The 21,347-nt window shown below is 46.4% G+C and overlaps 1 protein-coding gene across 1 annotated transcript in view; it reads left to right on the forward strand.

The window, feature by feature from the left end:
- Window positions 1-20,528, forward strand: part of Dusp27 (dual specificity phosphatase 27, atypical) — a 38,157-nt gene extending 17,629 nt beyond the window's left edge. The window contains exons 3-6 of the mRNA XM_004646032.2: window positions 6,369-6,463; window positions 9,682-9,913; window positions 11,529-11,746; window positions 17,230-20,528. Coding sequence (XP_004646089.1) covers window positions 6,369-6,463; window positions 9,682-9,913; window positions 11,529-11,746; window positions 17,230-20,060 — 3,376 coding nt within the window. The 3' untranslated portion in view covers window positions 20,061-20,528. The remainder of the gene's footprint in view (window positions 1-6,368; window positions 6,464-9,681; window positions 9,914-11,528; window positions 11,747-17,229) is intronic.
- The last annotated feature ends 819 nt before the right edge of the window (window positions 20,529-21,347 follow it).

A 21,347-nucleotide genomic window follows, 5' to 3' on the forward strand; every position in this document is an offset into this window, starting at 1 on the left:
AAAAGTCAAACTAAATAAAATCAGAGACAAAAAGGAAATAGCACAACTGATACCCTAGAAATACAAAGGATAAAGATTGTTATGAACAACTATACACCAATAAATTGAAAACTTAGAAGAAATGGATAATTTCTGGACCAATATACCTACCAAGACTAAACAGGCCTATATGAGTAACAGGAGTGAATGAGTAATAGAAAGTCTCCCATAATAGAAAAGCCTAAGACCAGGTGGCTTCATTCTTCCTTCTACCAAACTTTGTAAGAACAAATACCAATTCCCCTTAAAATATATCAAAAAACTAAGAAGGGTGGGACCCGTATGAACTCATTCTGCCAGACAGGAATTACTCTGATACCAAACCCAGACAATCGCACAACATCAAAAAGACAAATATGAGTCACTATTCCTGATGAACAAAGATGCAAATGTTCTCAAGGTAGCACCACTGAACTAAATCCAAGAGCCAATCAAGGAGATCATTCACCGTAAACAAGAGTAATTTTCCTGAATGCCAGGGATTCAGGATGGTTTGACACACACACACACAAATCAATAAATGCAATATATTATATCAACAGAATGAAAGCAAAAAGCGTATGATAACCTCAGTAGATGCAGAAAAAGCATTTGATAAAATTCAACAGCTTTTCATGATGAAAACTCTTAATGAATTAGATATAAAAGAATGTATCCCAACAGATCAAAATCTGTATAAGACACACTTGTAATCGTCATCACGATAAACAGGAAAAGTTGTGAGAATTTCCTCTAAGATCTAAAACAAAATGTGTAGTTCCAATGCTTGCTCAGCATAGCATTGGAAGCCTTATTAAGACTAATTAGGCAACAGAAAGAAATAAAGCCAAACAAATAAGAAGGAAAGGTAGTGTTATGGTTTGTGTTTAACTGTTTCCTCTAGCCTCATCAGTCATACGTGTGACTTTCAGAAGTGGCTGAATCTACAGGGTGCGATTCATTCACAGTACAGTGATAGGACAAAGGGTGCTAGGATTAAGGGTGGGAGATTACAGAATCTGTCTACTGTTGCTTTGGTGCCACCCTAGTCGTGGTAGTCTGGACACAATATAAGAGACAGAAAGAGGCTTGTCTTGTCCTTTGCTTGCTTGCTTTGCTACCTTTTGCCCACCATGAAGTTTTTCTCCTCCGCAATGTGTGTCTGCCGTGCCACTCTGCCCCGGAGCCAGTTGAGTATGAACTGAAACCTCTACAAACTGAGTTAAATAAAACTTTCCTCTCTTAACTTTGGGGGCTGGGTATTTTGTCTTAGCAACAAGAAAATCAAGACAAGGAGAAAGTCAAAATATCCCTATTTGCAAATGACATGATTCTTTATATAGAAAAATCTAAGGGCCAGCCAAAAAACTCAGCAGATTAAAGTGCCTGTTTAGGCAGACGCAGCAGCCAGGGTTCGATCCCCAGCATGCCGTGCCAGCCCTGCCCTCGGGGTGCGCTGAGATGGGGATTGAGACTGTGCGTGAGGGCGCATGTCTGTAATCCCAGTCCTTGGAAGGCTGAAAACAGGAGGATCACTACAAGTCTGATCTACATAGTGAGATCCTGTAGACCATCCTAAAATACAAGAAAAGAAAGAAAAAAAGATCTAAAGTCTCCACCAACAGCCATAAAACTAGTAAAAGAACTCAGTAAGATTGCAGAATACTAAATTGACATGTAAATACCAGCAGGATTTTTATATACAAATACAAAAAAAAAATGAACTTTCTGAGAAGGAAATCAAGAAAACAATCCTGTTATAAGAGCTACAAACCAAATTGAAATGAAAAAACAAGGAATAAATTTAACCAAAGAAATGAACAGCAAAAAAAAAGAAAAAAAGAAATGAACACCCACTCCAATGAAACCTACAAAGCACTGATAAAAGAAATTGAAAAGGGCACACTGAAATGGAAAGACCTCCCATGTTCATGCATTAGAATAAATATTATTAAAACAAACATAAATTCCCCTAAGCAAAATTTATGGATTCATGACAATTTCCTCTAAAATATCAATAACATTCTTCACAGAAATTGAGGAAAACAACTTCTTAAAATTTATATGGAAGCATAGAAAAACTCTAAAGAGCCAAAATTACCTTGAACAAAAAGAATAAGGCTAGAAGCGTCACAATAACTGATTTCAGGAGGTACTAGTGGGCGATAGTAACCAAGGCAGCATGGTACTGACATAAAATTAAACACAGAGACCAGTGGAAAAGACTAGAGATCTAGAAATAAATCCACATAAATAAACCTACAGTCAACTAAATCTCAACAAAGACATTGAAAAGATTAGGGAAACACAAATATCAAAAACAGTGAAGAAAGTATCTCCTTGCTAATAAATGATGCTTGTAAAACAATGTATATAGGTAGAAAGGTTAAATTTGACTATTGTCTCTCATCATATAAAAAATCAACTTGAAATGGAAAAGACCAAAATGTAAGATATGACACTACTAAAAGAAAATATAGGGAAAGCAATTCAAGACAGCAATATACGTAATCATGTTTTGAGATGCCACAGCATAAGAAACAAAGCAAAAATAGACAAATATAATTAGACCAAATGGAGAGCTTCTACGCAGCAAAGGAAACAGTGAAGAGGCAGCCTGTAGAATGGGAGAAAATATTAGCAAATGACTCATCTGAGAAGAGCTTGACAATGAGAACATAAAAGGAACTTGAAATCCTTGGTGACAAAAATCAAATGAACCAAATAAAATGAGGCAACTGATCTGAAATGAAATTTCTCAAAAAGGGGGCCTGCCAGTTAGCTCAGTTTATTTTATTTCATTTCATTTCATTTCATTTCATTTCATTTCATTTCATTTCATTTCATTTCATTTTTGCAGTACCAGGGATTGAACTCAGGACCCTGTGCTTTCCAGGCAAGCACGTATTCTACTGTAGCTCAGTTGTTTAAGTGCCTGTTTATGCAAACGTAGTCAGGTGCAGGATACCCCAGTTAGATCCCCAGTCCCACATGCCTTACCAGACCTGCCCTTAATGTAGCCTGAGCCAACAAAAACAAAACAAACAAACAAACAAACAAACAAAAAACCCTTCAACTTTTGGGCTGGGGAGACAGTTCAGGGGCATAAGTGCCTGCCTGGAAAGCACAAGGTCCCTAGTTTGATTCCCCAGTATCACCAAAAAAAATAAATAAATAAAAAGAAATTTCTCGAAAGAAGAAATACAAATGGCCAACAGGTATATGAAAAAATACTCAGTATAGTTAGGGAACAGGAAAAAGCAAATCAAAACTACAATGCAATCTCTTCTTACTCTAGTCAAAATGACTATTATCAAAACCGTAAAAAAATAAAAAAAGCAGTACTGTTGGGGATGCAGAGAAAAGGGGACTCTTTATACACTGCTGGTGGGAATGTAAATTACTATAGTCATCATGAAAACCAGTATGGAACCAGTGTGGAGGCTCTTTAAAAAATGAAAACCAGTTTTACCACCTGATTGAGCTGTCCCACTTCTGGGTACATATCCAAAGGAAATGAAATCAGCAAATCAAGAGATCCCTCCACTCCCGTGCTTGTTGGAGCATTATATACAACAGCCAAACTATGTTCCACCAACGGGTGAACGGACAAAGAAAATGTGGTGTACATATGCAAAAGGGTGTTAGAGAAAAGAAAGGACAAAGAAATTCTGTTACTTGTGGCAAAATGGAAGGAATTAGGGGGTTTAAATCAAATACAACAAACCTGGTAATCTGTACCTACTCCTTCAAAGGTGTTCTAGTTCGCATTTACCTTCACCAAGCAATGAGATTTCCAAAGAGCTCTCCAGTTCTAACATCCTAGGATGAATCCCACAAACGTCACGGTTACTAATTCACCTTGAACCTCCTCTCCATGTTTATCTGAAAGTGCACCCTGCGGTTGCCAGCAGTGCTCAAACGGGCTAGATCAGCCTACATGCTATTGGAAAACTCTCAGAATCACTCTCAGGAGCCAGTGCCCCGGAGCACAGGACTGGCCACATTCTAGGTAGAGTCCCAGCTCCTCCTTCCTCTGCTACTCCAGGTAGAGTCACTGGTGAGCGCGTTTGTTTTCCCTGGTCTTGCTGACCCTGGGCACGTGTTCCCTCAAGGGTGACTCTGTCATAGTTATGTACTACAAAAGAATTGTTCTGCCGATCATTTCAATTCTATTCCAACTGACCTTAGCTCAAGTTGACTTTATTCTGCTCACCTGGGCTCAGCCTAACTCTGCTTAGCTCCCCTCCACTCGGTTTGTCCACCCGCTCATTTATCCCCTCACAGCTATTTTTAAGTACACACGATGATAAAAAAAAATATGGTGAGTATTTACATTTAAAACTTTTTGTCAGAGCAGAACACGTGTTGCTGTTAATTCTCCTCAAAATACTCCACTCACTCGGAAAATATTTATCCCACCATTCCTACCACTTTCAGAAACAGTTCTGGAAATCCTCTTTTCTGAGTGTCTTTGATTAAAAATATAATGAATGCCGCTTCCAAGTGCCATCCAAATGGAAAGGCAGGCTGGTAAAAACACAAAGGCATATCCGCGTCCACTTTATTCACTGGATCTGGCATCCCACAACTTCTGGTGAAAAGCCCAAAATCAAAATGATCATGAAAGGTAAACATTTTGAATGGACTCAGGACAGAAAGGCAGCTAGGACAGTACAACTGAAAACATCCAAAAAGAGAACTTCAGGAATTTCTTCACAAAGTGGCAATAGTGATGGGACAAATGTCTTCAAAGTGAGCAGGAATATTATTAGGGAGATTAATAGTAATGTACCTTTTACTGTAATTTTTTAAATGTATTTGGTACAGGGTCTCTCTACACAGCTTGGACTAATAGTGATCCTCTTGTTTTCAGCCTCCCCAGCGCTGGGATTGCAGGCATGCACCACCATGCCTGGTCTCAGTGGCTGGCTCAGCATGTGGGTGGGGTGGAGAGGAGGAGGGGGTGGGAGGGCAGCACAGCATGTGGTGCCCAGGATCAGACCCTGGTCCCTGTGTTTGCCTAAGCAGGCACTCAGTTGGCTGAGCTATCTTGCTAGCCATTACTGTAATACTTTTAAAAACATACCCCATATATTTTGATGTCAACTCACTTTTCTGTGTCAAAGTCTTGCATTGGGCCCGAGACTCCAGCCAGGGTTGCTGCTATCAATGGTCTCACCCCCTTGCACCAACTGTGCTATCAATGTATTGTGGTGAAGGACAGACTGGGCTTAGCGCAGGACTGCCTGCATTTCAATACTGCATAGCCCTGCCACTGACTTGCTGCTGCAGGCATGCTCCTTAGACTTCCTGAACCACAGTTTTCTGTTTTCCAAAGCTAGAATAACAGTGCTTTGTAGAAGATGTGTCAGAATTAAATTCCTAAGAGGAACTAAAAATGTTCACCAAATCTCCCCATTTTAACCTCTCTGGTTCTAAAGAAAAGAAAAACAAAAAGTAAGACCCAGAGCTAACCCCACCTTCTGAGAAGCAGCTCACTAGAAAGGAGCTTGCTAGAGAACTAGCTTGTGTTCCCAACATCTGTCTCTGGCTGGTCTTCCAGGCCCCTCAGAGGTTCCTCTGGTACCTCCTCTGAAGTTCTCTTGAGAGAAGGCCTAGGCAGGTATGCAGGTTACTGTCCTGGTCCCTGGGCTCAGCTGACCCTTTCTCACACTCAGGAACGGGACCTATGCACAGAAGCACATCCTGGCATTCCACTTGGTGATCAGCCTGCCCTTCATTATCGGCCCATCCCCTTCCAAGCAGGGAAAAGAGCGTAGTGGCAGCAGACTCAGGCTCCACCCAGCAGAGCCCTGGGAAAGTTACAGTCAGGCTCATCCTGAGCTGGGCATGGTAGCACACACCTGTGATGCCTGCACTTGGGAGGCTGAGACAGGCTTATCCCCTTGAGTTCAAGGTCAGCTTGAGTTACATAGTAAGGTCCCATCTTAAAAAAAAAAAAAAAAAAAAAAAAGTATTGCTAGCAAAGGAAAATTAAAGAGCAGTATAGTGTCTGAGAAACCAAAGCCATCTCCAGGTAGGACTCCCTGCTCAGACACTTACCCCTCCCTCCGCAACCTAGACTATATCTTTTAATGTCTATTTCACAGCAGAGGTGCTAACTCAGGTCCAAACCCTCAAGTCATCTGCAACACGAGGCAACCACCGCACTGTATCCAGGGGCCCTAAAGGAGGAACGCTTTCTTCTTATTGCTCACTGCTTCCCACCTAGGGCTAAAGTGAGACCCAGATTTCTGCTCTAAACCAGGCCCAGGTTTCCCCTCCAGGAAGAATGCCTTCCCTCCCGTGCTGCCTGGGTGGCCTCACATCTCTGTCTTCTTCCTTAGGTGCTCAATGATCTCTGACGCGGAAACTGAGAGCATCTTCATGGAGCCCATTCACCTCTCCTCTGCTGTTGCTGCCAAACAGATCATCAGTGAAGGTAATGCAGCTGGGGCAGCAGGCAGGACAGGGACTGCCTGGAGATCACCAGGAGACTCTTTCAGGGAGCACATGAAGGGGTAAATGGGCTTCTCTGGCGCCGCCTCTCAGTTTAAGAAAAGCAGATCTGAAAAAGGCAGTCCTGCCAACCTCACTTGATCATCTGTGAGGGCAAAGAGATGGGCACCACCTTGCAGCAGTGTGTGCACTTCTCCAGATGACCACACGGATGAAGGCAACTCCAATCTGCTCCTGGGAACTTCCTTTAAGTTGTTTAACTCCAGGCTGGCCACTGTCCCTTCTTTGCCCCTTAGACTTGAGAAGCAGCCACACTACTCTTTGTCTACCCTCACCCCAGTGCTCTCTTAGTTCTCTGGTTCTGTGGGTCCTAGGCAGAGATCCTGGAGGAGACTTGGGTCTCCTGCTACTGTCACTGGGGCTGCTCTGTGCTAAAGGTCGGGGTGGGGTGTCTTCTCAAAGCTCACTCTGCTTTCTGTTTTTTTCTTTCCTTTTCTACTCCACCTGAGGTGTCCCTTTTGTTGCTCCTAGCCCTAGGCAGTGTCACCAGACTGGTGGCTCTTTCTGAATTGCTCCCATCATCACCCTAGCACCTTAATCCTGGAATTTTCAGCTGTGTTCTGTGCCCCACTCCGAGGGACAGTCTCCAGGCCCCAGGTCTCGGTACATGAAAGCCTGCCTTCAGGAGTTGTAGAACCATTTTCTCCTCTGAGAGTTTCACTTTCAAGTCCATAAAATGTCATAGATATTCAAGGTCTAGTTCAAAACCAGGAGATGAACAATGCTTTTTTAAATTCTAAGTCTTATCTACTTTCTCTTTCTCTGGGGCATGAAAAACCTAAATTTCATTAGCTTTCATGGGCTGAGATGGGAAGGAAAAGCAATATATTACAGTAAAAAGAAAATGCATCTGGTGATATTTTTATTTATTTTTGTATTTTAGGGAAGGATCTATAGGGTGTTCAGGGTCTCACTACTAGATCAGACTTGTAGTGATCCACCTGTTTACAGCCTCCCAAGAGCTGGAATTACAGGCACCACACCCATTCTCAAATGTCTCAGCACTGGGGGGGGGGCAGCATGGCAGGCCTGGGAATCGAATTCCCAGTGCCCACGCTTGCTTGATATTCTTAAAACATTACTAACTCTCTAGTGATCAGAGGGATAAAGCCGGATGTGAAGGAACCCTGAGTACTGGTGAAAACCTGCATCTGTCTGCTGCCAGGGCCAAGGGCTGCTCACTGCCCCAGTGAAGGGTGTGGGCTTTATTTTCTTCTAAAGAAATCTCAGGTAATCACAACAAACAGGAGGATGTCGCAGGCAGGAAATGTGGAGAGGCCTGGGGAAACCAAGAATTGCCATGGGATGAGGGCTTGGAGCATTTGGTTTTTAAAGGGAAAAGGAAGAAATCAAAACAGCACCCTGCTGTATCAGTAGTTGAGGAGGAAATACAATACCTTCTAATGAGGCATGGGTGAGTTCTATTTTCTACATGCAGGAAAGGAAAGCTATCTATGTAGGTTACAGAAGGAGAAAGGCTTTTTACATTTGGGATACAAGACCCCAGGGGAGCCAGGGGAAAAAAATTGGGTGGTGGAGAAAATAGGAACTCTTCATCTATTTTTAAACAAAATAGAGCTTAGGGATTGTAGAGGTCTTCTTTCTGCTTTTGAAATGGAGATCAGAGAATGTTTAGAGCTGACACCTGAGAGGGGATGGCAGTGGGGATCAGGTGCTTTAGAGGGACAGCAGAAAAGAGGAGCTTTCGGAATGGGACCCTGAGCCCTGGGCTTCAGAGTTGTCTGCTAGATGATTCCCAAGGGGCTGGGGCAACTCCATCTTCCAAATGCAGTTGTGCTGGCCCTGTAGCTCCCTGCGCAGGAGCTGCTCACTCAAGGCCAAGGCCAGAGCAGAGAGTGTGCTTTTTTTCCCCCCTCACTTTACTCAATATATCTGGTTGCTGAGTGAGCAATGGTTTTGCTTTCTCCTCTTATACTTCTTAGCAAAAGAAACATCTCACTTTCTTCTCAAATTTGATATATTTTGAACAAGTATACCAAGGGACCCCCCCCTCCAAATGTGGGTGCATGAGAATTTGAGTTCATTTGGAATCTGAGCTTTCTGGTCAGCTGTCAGAAGGGTCTGGTGTCCTGGTTCGAAACTGGAATGGGACCTCATGGCAAATTTTTGCTCGCATCTGATGTCTGAGAGACTGAGAATCACAGGTGCTCAGCTCTACTGAGGGGTAGCAGACAATAAATGAAGTAAATAAGAAAATCAAGTTTTTTAGTAGCAGATAATACTACATACATGACTAGTGAGCATTTTCCTTTTTGCAGTTACTTGCATTCCACATCTAAGCAACTCAGGCTCATGGCGCAAATTGCTATGAAAGAGTATAATTTATTCATTTAGTAAATTCTCCTGAGTATCTACATTGTCCTGGGCAATACGTGAGTTATAAGCATTGTCTTAGTTATTTGTTGTTGTTGTTGTTGCCGAGATGAAATACCTAACTCAAAGGAGAAAAGTTTATTTAAGCTCAGAGTTTATAGAGGTTTCAGTCCATAGTTGGCTGGCTCCAAGGGTGCTGTGACAGACAGGGATTACAGAATAGAAACACTTCATGGTGGGCAGAAGGTAGCAAAGCAAGCAAGCAAGAAACAAGACAAGCCCCTTTCTGTTCCTTATATTGTGTCCAGGTTACTAGGAGAAGGGTGGTGCCAAACCAACCAGTAGGCTGATCTAATAGTCACCCACCCTTAATCCTAGCACCCTTTATCCTAGCATTGGACCATGAATCAGTCACACCTTCTAGATTCAGCCACCTCTAAAGAAGCCCCACCTATGACTGCATGAGGCTTTGGGGGACATCTAGACACAAGCCATAGCAAGCATGAATCTGATACACATCTAATATACAAGGCCCTAGCTCTAAAAATGTATTAGTGAACATTTTACCTAGGAGTGAGTCAGGAAAACTGGTTAGAGTTCCCTTCCTTCACATGCACCTGTAGCTGATACTGCCACCAGGTGTCCAGATCAATGTTGTGGGCCCCCTGCATCCCCATTATGTCCTTCCTGAAAGATTCTGCTAGCATTCCATCCATATTCAGGTTATAGCTATGAGCAGTTCTTCCAAGGGCCAGGGAGAGCCATGGTGTTCCCAACTCATAGGCAAACGCCACCTGTTCCCTCTAGAACTTAAGCCTCGGGGACTCCCAGCAGACACAGAGTGTCCAGGCATGCTGGAGTCTGCCGAGCAGCTGCTGGTGGAGGACCTATACAACCGTGTGAAGGAGAAGATGGATGACACCAGTCTGTACAACACTCCTTGCGTGCTGGATCTGCAGCGGGCTCTGGTCCAGGATCGCCAGGAGGCCCCCCGGAACGAGGTGGATGAGGTCTGGCCCAACATCTTCATAGCTGAGAAGTGAGTCTGGCTGCTGGGGGAGCTGAGGCTTTGTCCTACACCTCTTGTTAGTGCCCGAGGAGACCACCTCCCCCCCCACCGTGTTCACCAACGGCTGCCATAGCTCCACCACCCATCCAATGAAGGCTGCATGATTGCTTACCCTGTCAGGGCCTTGGAGAAAGACTCTCCACGCAGCTCCACACAGACATGCCTGCAAAACGAGCCTTCAGCTTCCTCCTCCCACCATCAGGACTCTGTCATGGCCTTGGCTCTACCTAACACACTCTTGTCATCTCCATCCTTGCCACCCTTATGATGGAACACTGATAGCCACTGACAACATTGACACATTTATATTTACCAAAAAATGAAAATGTGCATGATATGCTGGAGGGGAAAAGTAGGCTACAAAGGAGCAGTGCTTGTACACAGGATTCACTAGTCAAGTAATATCTGTGGTATAGTGTGCACGCACATTTGCCCATTAAGGAATTAGAAAGAAATGTGGTAGCATGTTCACAGTAAGTATTTTTTCTGAGAGGTGATTTTACAAATGGTTTTTATTTTTTCCTTCCCATTTTGTTTTGAATGGAACAGGTTTTATGATCAGAAAACTATTATATTTTAAAAGTGTAACCGTAGGTTCCAGAGCAAGCACAACTCATTCACAGTCTATTCCTCCAGGGTCTTGCCAGTGCATAATTGGTACCAGTAGGTTAATTTGTGAAACTAATTTTTTGTTGATCCATTGACTACTTAATGAGAGGTAATTACCTCCCAGTATAATTACCCATTTATCCCCCAAGTAGAGGAGGGAATTTGGGAAAATAGCTTTGGACACTGTCTTGTGTTCTATAGCAGAGTAATCAGTTGCCTAGAACCTGATTCCCAGGGTGGCACTAAGTCTCAGGAGAACTTTAAATAGATCTGCAGCTCCAGAAGCATCACTCTCTGGTCACCAGGGATACCAGGCACTCCCAGATATCCCTAGCTAAATCTCTCTCGGCTCCTTCTTGAGTAATCCTGTCCTCAAGGCCTCTTCAAATTGAGCTCCCTTTATACAGCTGAGCAAAAGGAGCTCTGAGCAAGAAATAAAAAATACCAGGTCTTGTCTTGTTCTCTCTTCACAGTCCTGAGTAGACATAAAAGCTCTAGTATTCATTTTTATAGCCTTTAAATGGGAATAAAAACAATGTCCTTCCGATCTCTTAAGTTTACTGTAAGTATAAAATAAAATAATGATGTGATAGGATTTTAAAAAACAGCATGCAACATCAATGTGCCAATATACCTAATTTTATTATTTTTGTCTACCATTTTTGTGTTTTGATGAATGTCTTCCCAAGGCATGGTATTTTATCAGAGGCCTCTGGACCTCCTCCAAATTTCTTTGCAGGCCAGTCTTGTTCTCCTTTTCATCCTGCTCCTCCTGAGCACCTTGCCTCCCTCTCTTATTGCAGCCAAGTCATGGCTTCTTCTTATAAAGACATTTGCCTTGAGCCTGACCTCCCAGCAGAGAAGGCAGCCCTCATCTGTGGCACCCTCCTGACCCAGAATGCAGGCTCTTCATCATGGTCATAATTTGACTTCCTGTGTCTGATTCTGGCCAACATGTCCTTGCCTCTTCCCCCAGGAGTGTAGCTGTGAACAAGGGGAGGCTGAAGAGGCTCGGTGTCACCCACATCCTGAATGCTGCACATGGTGCTGGTGTCTATACCGGTCCCGAATTCTACTCTGGCCTGGAGATCCAGTACCTGGGAGTGGAAGTAGATGACTTTCCAGAGGTGGATATCTCTCAACATTTCCGGAAGGCTGCTGAGTTCCTTGATGAAGCACTGCTGACCTACAGAGGTGAGGGGTTTCTACTGGTTCCAGGCTGTTGAGCTCCATAGGGGGTGGGGAGCAATGCCAGAGCTGTTACACAACCTCCTGGTTATCTGGAGGAAATCTGCCTTGAGATGATGGTTTTCTCTAAGAAGAGGAGAAAAGATGACCAGTAGGCAGTAATTGAAGGCCTGATAGGTGTCGGGTACTGTGCCATTGAGACAATCTCACACTGTAGTGAAAGAAGTATTTCTAAGGAACATGTCAGATGGCAGAAAGTGCCCATCACAGGTTACCTAAGGAGATGTGTGGCCGGCTCCCTGCAGAGCTAGTTGGGAAGGCCTTTCTGAGGCTGAAACACATAAGCCAAGCTAAAGGAGGGAGCTGGCCAGGGTGGAAGGGGAAGGAGAGCATTCCTGGCCAAGGGAAGTGCTACTGTGAAGACCCCAAGGTGGAGGAAGCTCAGTGCTCAGGAATCCAAAGGCAGCAGGAAGCGCTGAGTGGCAGGGGCCACCACACAAGAAGCCCCAGAGGAGGAGGATGTGATGCCTCAAGGCGATATGTGTGTGAGATGTCACTCTATACCTGAGAGGATGAGCTGCGTAGGGGAGCAAGGGGTAGCCAGAGGCATGACTGCTGTGGTCCAAACATGAGGCATGTAAGGCTATTGTCCAAGGGCCACAGGGGAGCCCAGCTGTGCCCCACCTTCTGGATAGGGGCTGGGGTCCCTGCAGTGGGCTGGATGTGCTGTCCAGAAGCCTGGGATTGAGTCCAGTGTTTCTTATTCTTAGTTGTACCCTCTGACCACAAGATATTTTTCCTATCCCAAGGAACCTCATCTCACACATAGAACAAAGATAGACATCTAATCCTAAAGTTCTTTCAAGGATTATAAATTCGAAATGCGTATAAACAAGCTTATTGGGCAAAATACCTGGGACATGATAAATTTTTAAAAGGCCTACACATTATTATAAATACTTTTTTCCTGTTCTAGAGATTGAACCTGGGGGAACCCTATCATGGAGCTACACTCCCCAGGCCTTTTTTATTTGGAGATGGAGACTTACTAAGTGGCCTGTGTGAGACTTGAACTTTAGATCTTCATGCTTCAGCCTCCCTGAGTGTGCCGGGGTTATGGATCGGCACCACCCGCTCCAGAATGTCATAAATGCTTAGAAAGGTGTAATTACGATCAGGATGATAATAGCACTAATGATATGAATAATGTTAGTGATTCCTGTTAAGGACATTCATTACCTGTCACTACCAATGCCCAGGCTGGGTGACTTCTAGTGGAACACACACACATACACACATGTACACATAGATGAACGCATACAGCATGTAGGTGCACACATACAACATGCATACGTCTCTGTATATGTTTTATACATGCATACGTATCTTTACATATGCGCATGGGTGCAGTTTTCTCCCCTATCAATGCTTCCAATAACCTACCTCCTGCAATGTCTGCTTGCTGACCCCTGTGGGAGTAGTACACAGGTCTGGGGCAGCAAGAGGTTGTTCCTTTTTTCTGGGTCTGGACACCATCCCACCTCCCTGGGACGGAAGCAAGAGTATTGAGGAAAATAAGGAGCACAGACATGGCCCACAGCATCCCTGAGCCAGTGGGGCATTCTAGGCTGGAACGCATTCCTGGGAAGACCTGGAGAGGGGCAGGGAAGGAGGCACCCAGTGCTGCGGGCGCCAGCAAGACTCCTCCCCAGCCTTCCTTGCAGGCTGCCCTTGTCGGTGCCTGAGGAGGGCGCCATCTTCTCCCTCCTACCTCTCTCCCTGGTAGTCTCAGAGGTGCTGCTGTACGGGTAGGGCCTGCTCTGCAGCATTTTTCTGAGCCCTGGGCTTGGGGGGGGGGGTATCCTTGAGAGTAGATTCCTAACACCCAGGTGGAAATCTTCAAAGAGACATCTGGAGCTCACAGTGGCAGCTCAGACCTTGGGCTGTCCTCTGATGGGGCCACAGTGGGCAATTAAGATTTTTTGATTGCTTGCAGGGAATGGCCTGCCTGGAACTTTACTTCAGCAGCAAGGGCATTGAATAAACAGGCACAAGATGGCCACGGAACAGGGTCGGAGGAAGTTCCCACAAAGAACCTAAACTTGCTTCCAGAATAGGTTCTTGACTCTCCCAGAAAAAGAATTCCTGTGAGGCACAGGCAGGTTTATCAGGCAGTTAGAAAGTAAGAGAAAAGGCAGTGGAAGGAACACAGCTGTGATGAGAAAGAAAGGCTGAGGCAGGCGGATCACAATTTCCAGCCGGGCAGGGCTGGGGGGTAGCTCATATGAAGACCCTGGGTTCTGTCCCCAACAGGGGGGCAGGTAGGGCCCAGGGTACCAGACTGGCCAGTTCCCAGCAAGTTAGCTGAAGTGGGCTAGGGCCTGACTACCTCAGTTCTGCCTTTGCCAGGCGGCTCTGCAGACATCCTTGCTGCTCAAAGGGGTGACTGGATCTCCGTAAGACAATCTTTTCTGCCCACGGTAGTCCCAGCTTTGGGGAGGCTCCCCTGGAGCCCAAGAAGACTGTGTAATCTCAGGGCAGTGGCTGGAGACTCCCAGATTCCCATTGGTAGAAGAATGTCTTAAAGGGGGAGCGAGATGGACGATGTAAGTTTAAGACCAATCAAGTTTGTTTTGCCAGTTTTTAGACAGATGTCCTTAAATAACCTTTATGCAAGCTGGGAGAGGATAATAGGGGAGGGGTAAGACAGGGAAATCATAGCTCTATAGCTCTATATGCAGAGCTGAGCTGGGATCTGACCCAGGGAATAATATGAAAGCCAAGCTTTTTCTGCTTTGCGTTAGCTACTGGGCGTGTATAGAATTAAAAATCACTGGGTTTTGTCCCCATAGAGAGCAGATGGGGACCTGCTTTGTTGACTTTTTAGTTAACAAAAACAGCTTTTAGTCTCTGACTGCCACTGAAGGAAACATAAATTAGGCTTTTAATCAGTGACAGATCAAGGGACCTATAGTCTGTGTCGGAAGGAGTCCAAGAACAGTCTGGACAATCTCAGGACTCTTGGTTACCTTTCCTCCCTCTACTTCAGAAAGCAAATGAAGGTCTGATATCAACCAGCTAATTACTTGCCTCTGCCCCATTTCCAAATTCCCTGGAGAAATCATTCAGCAGACCCTGGTCCGTATGTCCCTTGAGTTCTATGGACAGTAGCAAATTGGGTAGCTTCTGCTCAAATATCTCTTATTCTCCCCCAGGTGTGAGTTTGAATTAAAAGGGGAATCAGGGTTTGGGGAGACAGCACACATGCCTGCCACCAAGAGGCACACTGAGCACACAGAGAGAGTATGACCCCATGTTCCCAACTGCTGGCACACTCTCCACTCACTGCGCTCCACAAATTTTTAAAATGGGGCTCACATCTAAATGGGGTTTCCCATCCCTAGTCAGGTCTGCTTCTATCCAAATGGAAACTCTGTACGTTTGCAAAAGACCACCTTCTTCAGACTAGCTTCCTGTTGGAACATTTTCATCATAACCAGAAAATATGCTTTGATTTGTAAGGTGCCCCCTGGAGTTGTGCAGAGCAAGTTTTATGTACCTTTAGCACAGGCCTGTGCCTAGCAGAGAGAACATCTGGGTGCTTTGTTGGGTGAATAGAGTGGAAGCCCCAGGATTCCCCCAGGGTCCCACACAGCCAGCCTCTTCCTTGTTCCTCAGGCTACCATCCTGAGGACACAAGGATCACAGTGTGGGATGCATGGCATCCCACCCCAAGTCGCAGAAGGGACCTAAGTAGGATTTGATGTCCTTATTAGGAAGACTGGCTGTTTCTGTCCTGAGAAGTCCTGAAGTGAGCCAGCCTGTCAAAGGACGAGTGTGTGACCTTCTTCCAGAGACTCAGGGCAGTAGGACTGGGCCTGATTAGATGGTTAAGGGGAGGTCCTTGGTGCAGGGCAAACTCTTAGCCCTGATGCATGGAGGGGGAGTGGATGAGACAGGGGAATCATAGGTAATTGCTTTTATCGGTTTGATTCTGGGCTTTTTTTCATTATTTAAAGAATATTAGTTTCCATAATCAAACCCACATAGATAAGACCTTACTGAATACAAGACATTACGCCTGTACATACAAAAAATACATTTAATATTTCTAGACCAATGTGACTGTTAATTTCTGTACAATGCCAGCTGGATTGCTTATCTGTACAATGATAAACTGGGATCCTGTTCCCAAAGTTGGCAGCACAGTTAAAGTTTCAAAAACACCTATGATTACAACATGTTATGTATCAATAGCAGCACCTGTTTTTCCAGCTTCTGCAGTCATCTGAGCAAAATGCCAGAGACGTCCAACACACTCCATCTACCTCCCTCTAGTGGATGCTGGCTCTTGGTAATGACACTTTTCAGCATTACGGGGTCACTTGAGGTCCCTTCAACACTCAGTCTGCAACCTCCTTTCCTTTAACAGGTGCAGAGCTACAATAATAGAAGTCACCTTCCATCTCATATTACCAGATAAGACTCTTGGACAATTTAGCAAGCATCCCTAAAGACTGTCAGCAAGAAGATTGATGACAGCCAGGAAGAAGGTCTTCAGGGGTCTTGGTCTGCATTTTAAGCAGCCATCAAGAAAGAAGGAAGAGGGCTTGGAGAGATAGCTCAGTGGCATAAGGACTTGCCTGGCAAGCATAAGGTCCTGAGTTCAATTACCTGTACCAAAAAAAAATAAGAGAAAGAAAGGAAGAAAGCAAACAAGCAAGCAGGCAGAAAGGCATGTCTGCTGTACTTATGAAGGGTGTGAAGCAAAACAGGAGGTCAGCAGGTAACTGGTCTGCTGCTTGGTAGAGTCAGGACCTGCAGAAACTTCAGCAGGCTACAAGCAAAGGCTGCTTTCACCAAAAATATTAATGGGAATTTGCAAAGTTCTTTCTGTGTAAAAGATGCTATAACAGAGACATCACTTAGTAGCAGGGGTTTTTTTTATATAGATTTATAGATTTTAGTTGATATAAGTAAAAGATGATATGAGCAGGGCAGAGGCTGGAAAGAAGATCACTTAAGTTCAGGAGTTGGGGCTAGATTGGGCTACCCAGCAAGACACTCTCTCAAAAACAAAAACAGAACAAAATATTATTTGATTTCATTGTATGATGTGTTTGCCTACATTAAGAATTTGGAGAGTACTATGACTTGGATATGGTTTTAAAGTCCCCTCCACAAAAGTCTCTTTTTTTCTTTTCAACCCCCCCCCCCCGCCATTCTTTTCTTTCTCCCTCTGATGAAAGAGTTTATGGAGAGAAAGTGGAAACACTCTAGTGTTTCAAAAGCAGGGACAGTGGGGACTGCTCTGACACCCGTAACATAGGGACAGTGGTCCTCATCTTTGTGTACTTGTAAGCATGGGTGAACACCTGGGGCAAAACGTACAGGTGAAGCTCAGCAACTTCAGCATGACAGCACTTTAGCAAAACACCCCCACAGGAACCTCTGTTGGCATCATTTTCTCTCACTTTTTTTCTTTTCAGGGAAAGTCCTGGTCAGTAGTGAAATGGGCATCAGTCGGTCAGCAGTGCTGGTGGCCGCCTACCTGATGATCTTCCACAACATGGCCATCCTGGAGGCCCTGATGACCATGCGCAAGAAGCGTGCCATCTACCCCAATGACGGCTTTCTGAAGCAGCTGCGGGAGCTCAATGAGAAGCTGATGGAGGAGAGGGAAGAGGACGATGGCAGGGAGGAGGGAGTGGATGACACGGAGGAGGGCGAGGATTCAGGGAGCACGTTTGGGGCCAGAATGCACGACCTGATGGTGGAGGAGGAGGATGACACCGCCAGCCACCTGAGCCACCTGAGCAGCTCCTCCTTGGGGAAGGCCAGCCAGGCCTCCCGGCCACTCACCCTCATTGACGAAGAGGAGGAGGAGAAACTGTACGCGGAGTGGAGGAGGCAGCAGGGCCTGCCCACAGGCAGGGCCACGCAGAGTGGGGAGACCAGGTGCCCTGCGGCCTCTGGCCAGGATGGGGATGAGTGCGAGGACGAGGACGAGGATGTGAAGAGGATCATCCAGGAGTGGCAGAGCCGGAACGAGAGGTACCAAGCCGAAGGGCACCGGCAGTGGGGCAGGGAGGAACAGGAGGAAGAGGAGGAGAGTGACGCGGACTCCTTCGTGAGGCGCATCCGCAGACGCACCCTCAGTGAGTGCAGCACCTCGGAGAGCGTGAGTAGCCAGGACATCCGGGTGTTGAAGCAGCAGCTGGAGAGGAGCAACCAGAGACGAGGTGGGAGGCGCCGCTCAGACTCCGCATCCTCCGAGAGCACCTGGGACGCGTGGAACGAGCGGTTGCTGGAGATCGAGAAGGAGGCCGCCCGCAGATACCACTCCCGGAGCAGGAGGGAGGAGAGGGGCGCAAGCCCAGAGGTTGGGAGCCGGCTGCGGGAGGATGATGAGGACAGCGTGAGCTCAGAAGCCAGCTCCTTCCATAATTTCTGCAGCAGGAACAAGGAGAAGCTCACCGCCCTGGAAAGGTGGAAGATCAAGAGGATCCAGTTTGGATTTCACAAGAAAGACTCCGAGGCGGGGGAGGGCAGCAGCGAGCAAGGTGCTCAGGGAGAAGAGGGGGAGAAGACCCTCTCGGATGTCAACCTGACAGCCTACCAGGCCTGGAAGCTGAAACATCAGAAGAAAGTGGGCAGTGAGAACAAGGAAGAGGTGGTGGAGATGAGTAAGGCGGAAGTCGCAGCCTCGGCCAAGAAGAGGCAGCGCAGGCTGGAGCTCCTGGAGCGGAGCAGACAGACGCTGGAGGAGAGCCAGTCCATGGCGAGCTGGGAGGCGGGCAGCTCAGTGGCCAGCGGGAGCATCCCCCTGTCTGCGCTGTGGTCTGCGGCTTCCTCGGTCAGTGCGGATGGGGACAACACATCAGTGCTCAGCTCCCAGAGCCACCACTCCCACCTGTCCCAAGCTACAAGCAACATAGGACCACGCTCAACCTCCACACCCACACCTCCCCTGCCCAACCTACCTGTGGGGCCGGGGGACACCATTTCCATTGCCAGCATCCAGAACTGGATTGCCAGTGTAGTCACCGAGACCCTTGCCCAGAAGCAGAATGAAATGCTGCTGTTGTCTCGCCCACCGTCTGTGGCAAGCTCGAGGGCAGCACCAGCGGCCAGCTGCCTGGGGGACGACCAGGTGTCCATGCTCAGTGGACAGAGCAGCTCCTCCCTGGGGGGCTGCCTGCTGCCACCCAGCCCAGCCAGAGCCAACTGTGACACACAGTCTGTGCTGTCTTCCAGCTCTGCGCTGAGCTCAAGGGCCCAAGGCACTGGGAACAGTGTGAGAGAGACCAGCAAGCCCCTCTACAGCCTGTTTGCTGACAATGTGGACCTAAAGGAGCTGAGCCGAAAGGAGAGGGAGATGCAGGTGGAACTGAGGGACAAGATGTCAGAGTACAAAATGGAGAAGCTGGCTTCAGACAATAAACGCAGTTCCCTTTTCAAGAAGAAGAAGAAAATCAAAGAAGATGAGGATGATGGTGTGGACCACAAAGATGAGGACATAGACAGTGCCATCGGGAGTTTCCAGTATTCCTCCCGCAGTAATTCCCAGAAGCCTGAAATGGATACTTCCTCCTCCCTGGCTGTCTCTGATCACTATGGAAATGGCAAAGACAGGGATAGTAGCATTAGTAAATGGCTCCATGGTCTAGGGACAGAGGAAAGATCTTCTCCCCAGAGTGACTGGTCTGGAAGCTCCAGGGGGAAGTACACCAGATCGTCCTTGCTCCGGGAAACTGAGTCTAAATCTTCAAGTTACAAGTTCTCCAAATCCCAGTCACAGGAGCAGGATACCTCCTCCTACTCTGAGGCCGATGGCAGCTCGGTAAGAAGCACCTCACGGTTCACTTCTTCATCTACCAGGGAGGGCAGAGAGGTGCACAAGTTCTCCAGGTCCACATTCAGTGAGACCACAAGCTCTCGAGAGGGGAGCCCAGAACCCTACTTCTTCCACCGGACCCCAGAGCCCTCCCAAGGGGAAGAATCTCCGGAGACCTCACGTGGCAGTTGGGCCAGGCCCAGCAACTGGGAAGATGTAGAAGAGTCATCCAAGTCAGACTTTTCTGAATTTGGAGCCAAGAGGAAATTCACCCAGAGCTTCATGAAGCCTGAAGAGGAGGGGGAGAAAGAGAGGATGGAAAACAGAGAAGAAGCAAGGTTTGCCTCTGGACGGCGGTCCCAGTATCGGAGGAGCACCGACAGAGAGGAAGAAGAAGAAATGGACGATGAAGCCATCATCGCTGCCTGGAGACGCCGGCAGGAAGAAAGTAGGACTAAGCTGCAGAGGAGGAGGGAGGACTGAGGGGGCTGGCCAGCAGGGTGAGACGGCACTGCCTCGCCTGGGCTGAGGACACATTGCTGTACCCATCAAGGGTTGACGATGCAGACCTGAAAGTGGAGGGGGACTGGAGGTACAGTCAAGAAGAGGAGGAAAGGAGAGGAGCTGACAATGTGAGGTCGAAATGCTAGACCAGCTAACACTGTTTATTGCTCCAAATCCTGTTGGTTTGGGTGCTTCTCTTATGTATTTGATAGTGTCCATCCTTGGCTAGAGAAGCTAACTTGCCAAGAAAGACTCTATAGGGTACTGGAGACTTTCGCTTATACCTGGGAAAGCCACGAAGGCAGAATGTGGTTCTGTTTGCAGAGGTTGTATAACCAGACTTCGAAAACTTAGCCTGTAGCAGATCTGACCTCTCCTGGCCATGCTTAGCTCTGATTATTTCTTTTTAATGTTTTGCATCTTTATTAAACTGGTATGCTGTCAGTACTTCCTCGTTCTGGTTACTTTTAGTTCTTCAGGTATGAGGGAAAACATGCTTAAAGAAATGAGGGTTTTCATGAGCTGGCTTCAGCTTGTTTTATAAGAGCTGTGTCTCCAGACAGAACCATCATGGTCTTCTGACAAAAACTGGAGATGGGTATTGGATAAAATCTAGTAGCTGTTCTTGCTTTTATTTCTTGGGAGACCACTTGTTCCTTCCTGACACTGAACATGTCAACCCACCCTTCAGAATCAGCACAGGAAATAGAGTTTCAGTTACACAAAAACCTTAGAGACAGTGGTTTGGCTTTTCAAGAAAGTAAATGAGGAAAGTCAATTTGAATCTATGACCTTTGTTCGCTCTGGTTACCTAGCTACCCAGTGAGTAAATTCTAGTTCCTTATAGGTGAAAATTCCCACAATAAGGAAGAATAGTGTGGAGAAAGGAAGTGTAGGAATTCTGCACTGGATTTTGAAGTGGGGAGTCAGTAAGGGATATGGGGGGAGAAAAAATCAGTGTCATCTTCACCCAAGCACGAGATCCTACAGGGAAAATGACTATGTGGCAACTGGGAAAAACAAAGTAGATCACAGTAAAACCCCCATCCAAATTAGGGTCATTCAAAGGGGTCATTTCATAATGAAGCTATTTGCAAAGCTGTTGGCAGGGTATGGGGTAACCATAGGCATCATGTGCACCCTGGTGCTGTGGGTTGCTCCAGTTGTTGGAGAAGGTGCTATTTCTGGGATCAGAGTCAGAGAAGCCTGTGTGGAGGAGTGACAGAGAAAACCGTCCTGATAGGATCACACAGGGCAGGAGCCAGG

This window comes from Octodon degus, unplaced genomic scaffold (assembly GCF_000260255.1).
Source record: "Octodon degus isolate 3935 unplaced genomic scaffold, OctDeg1.0 scaffold00250, whole genome shotgun sequence".
Classification (NCBI taxonomy): domain Eukaryota; kingdom Metazoa; phylum Chordata; class Mammalia; order Rodentia; family Octodontidae; genus Octodon; species Octodon degus.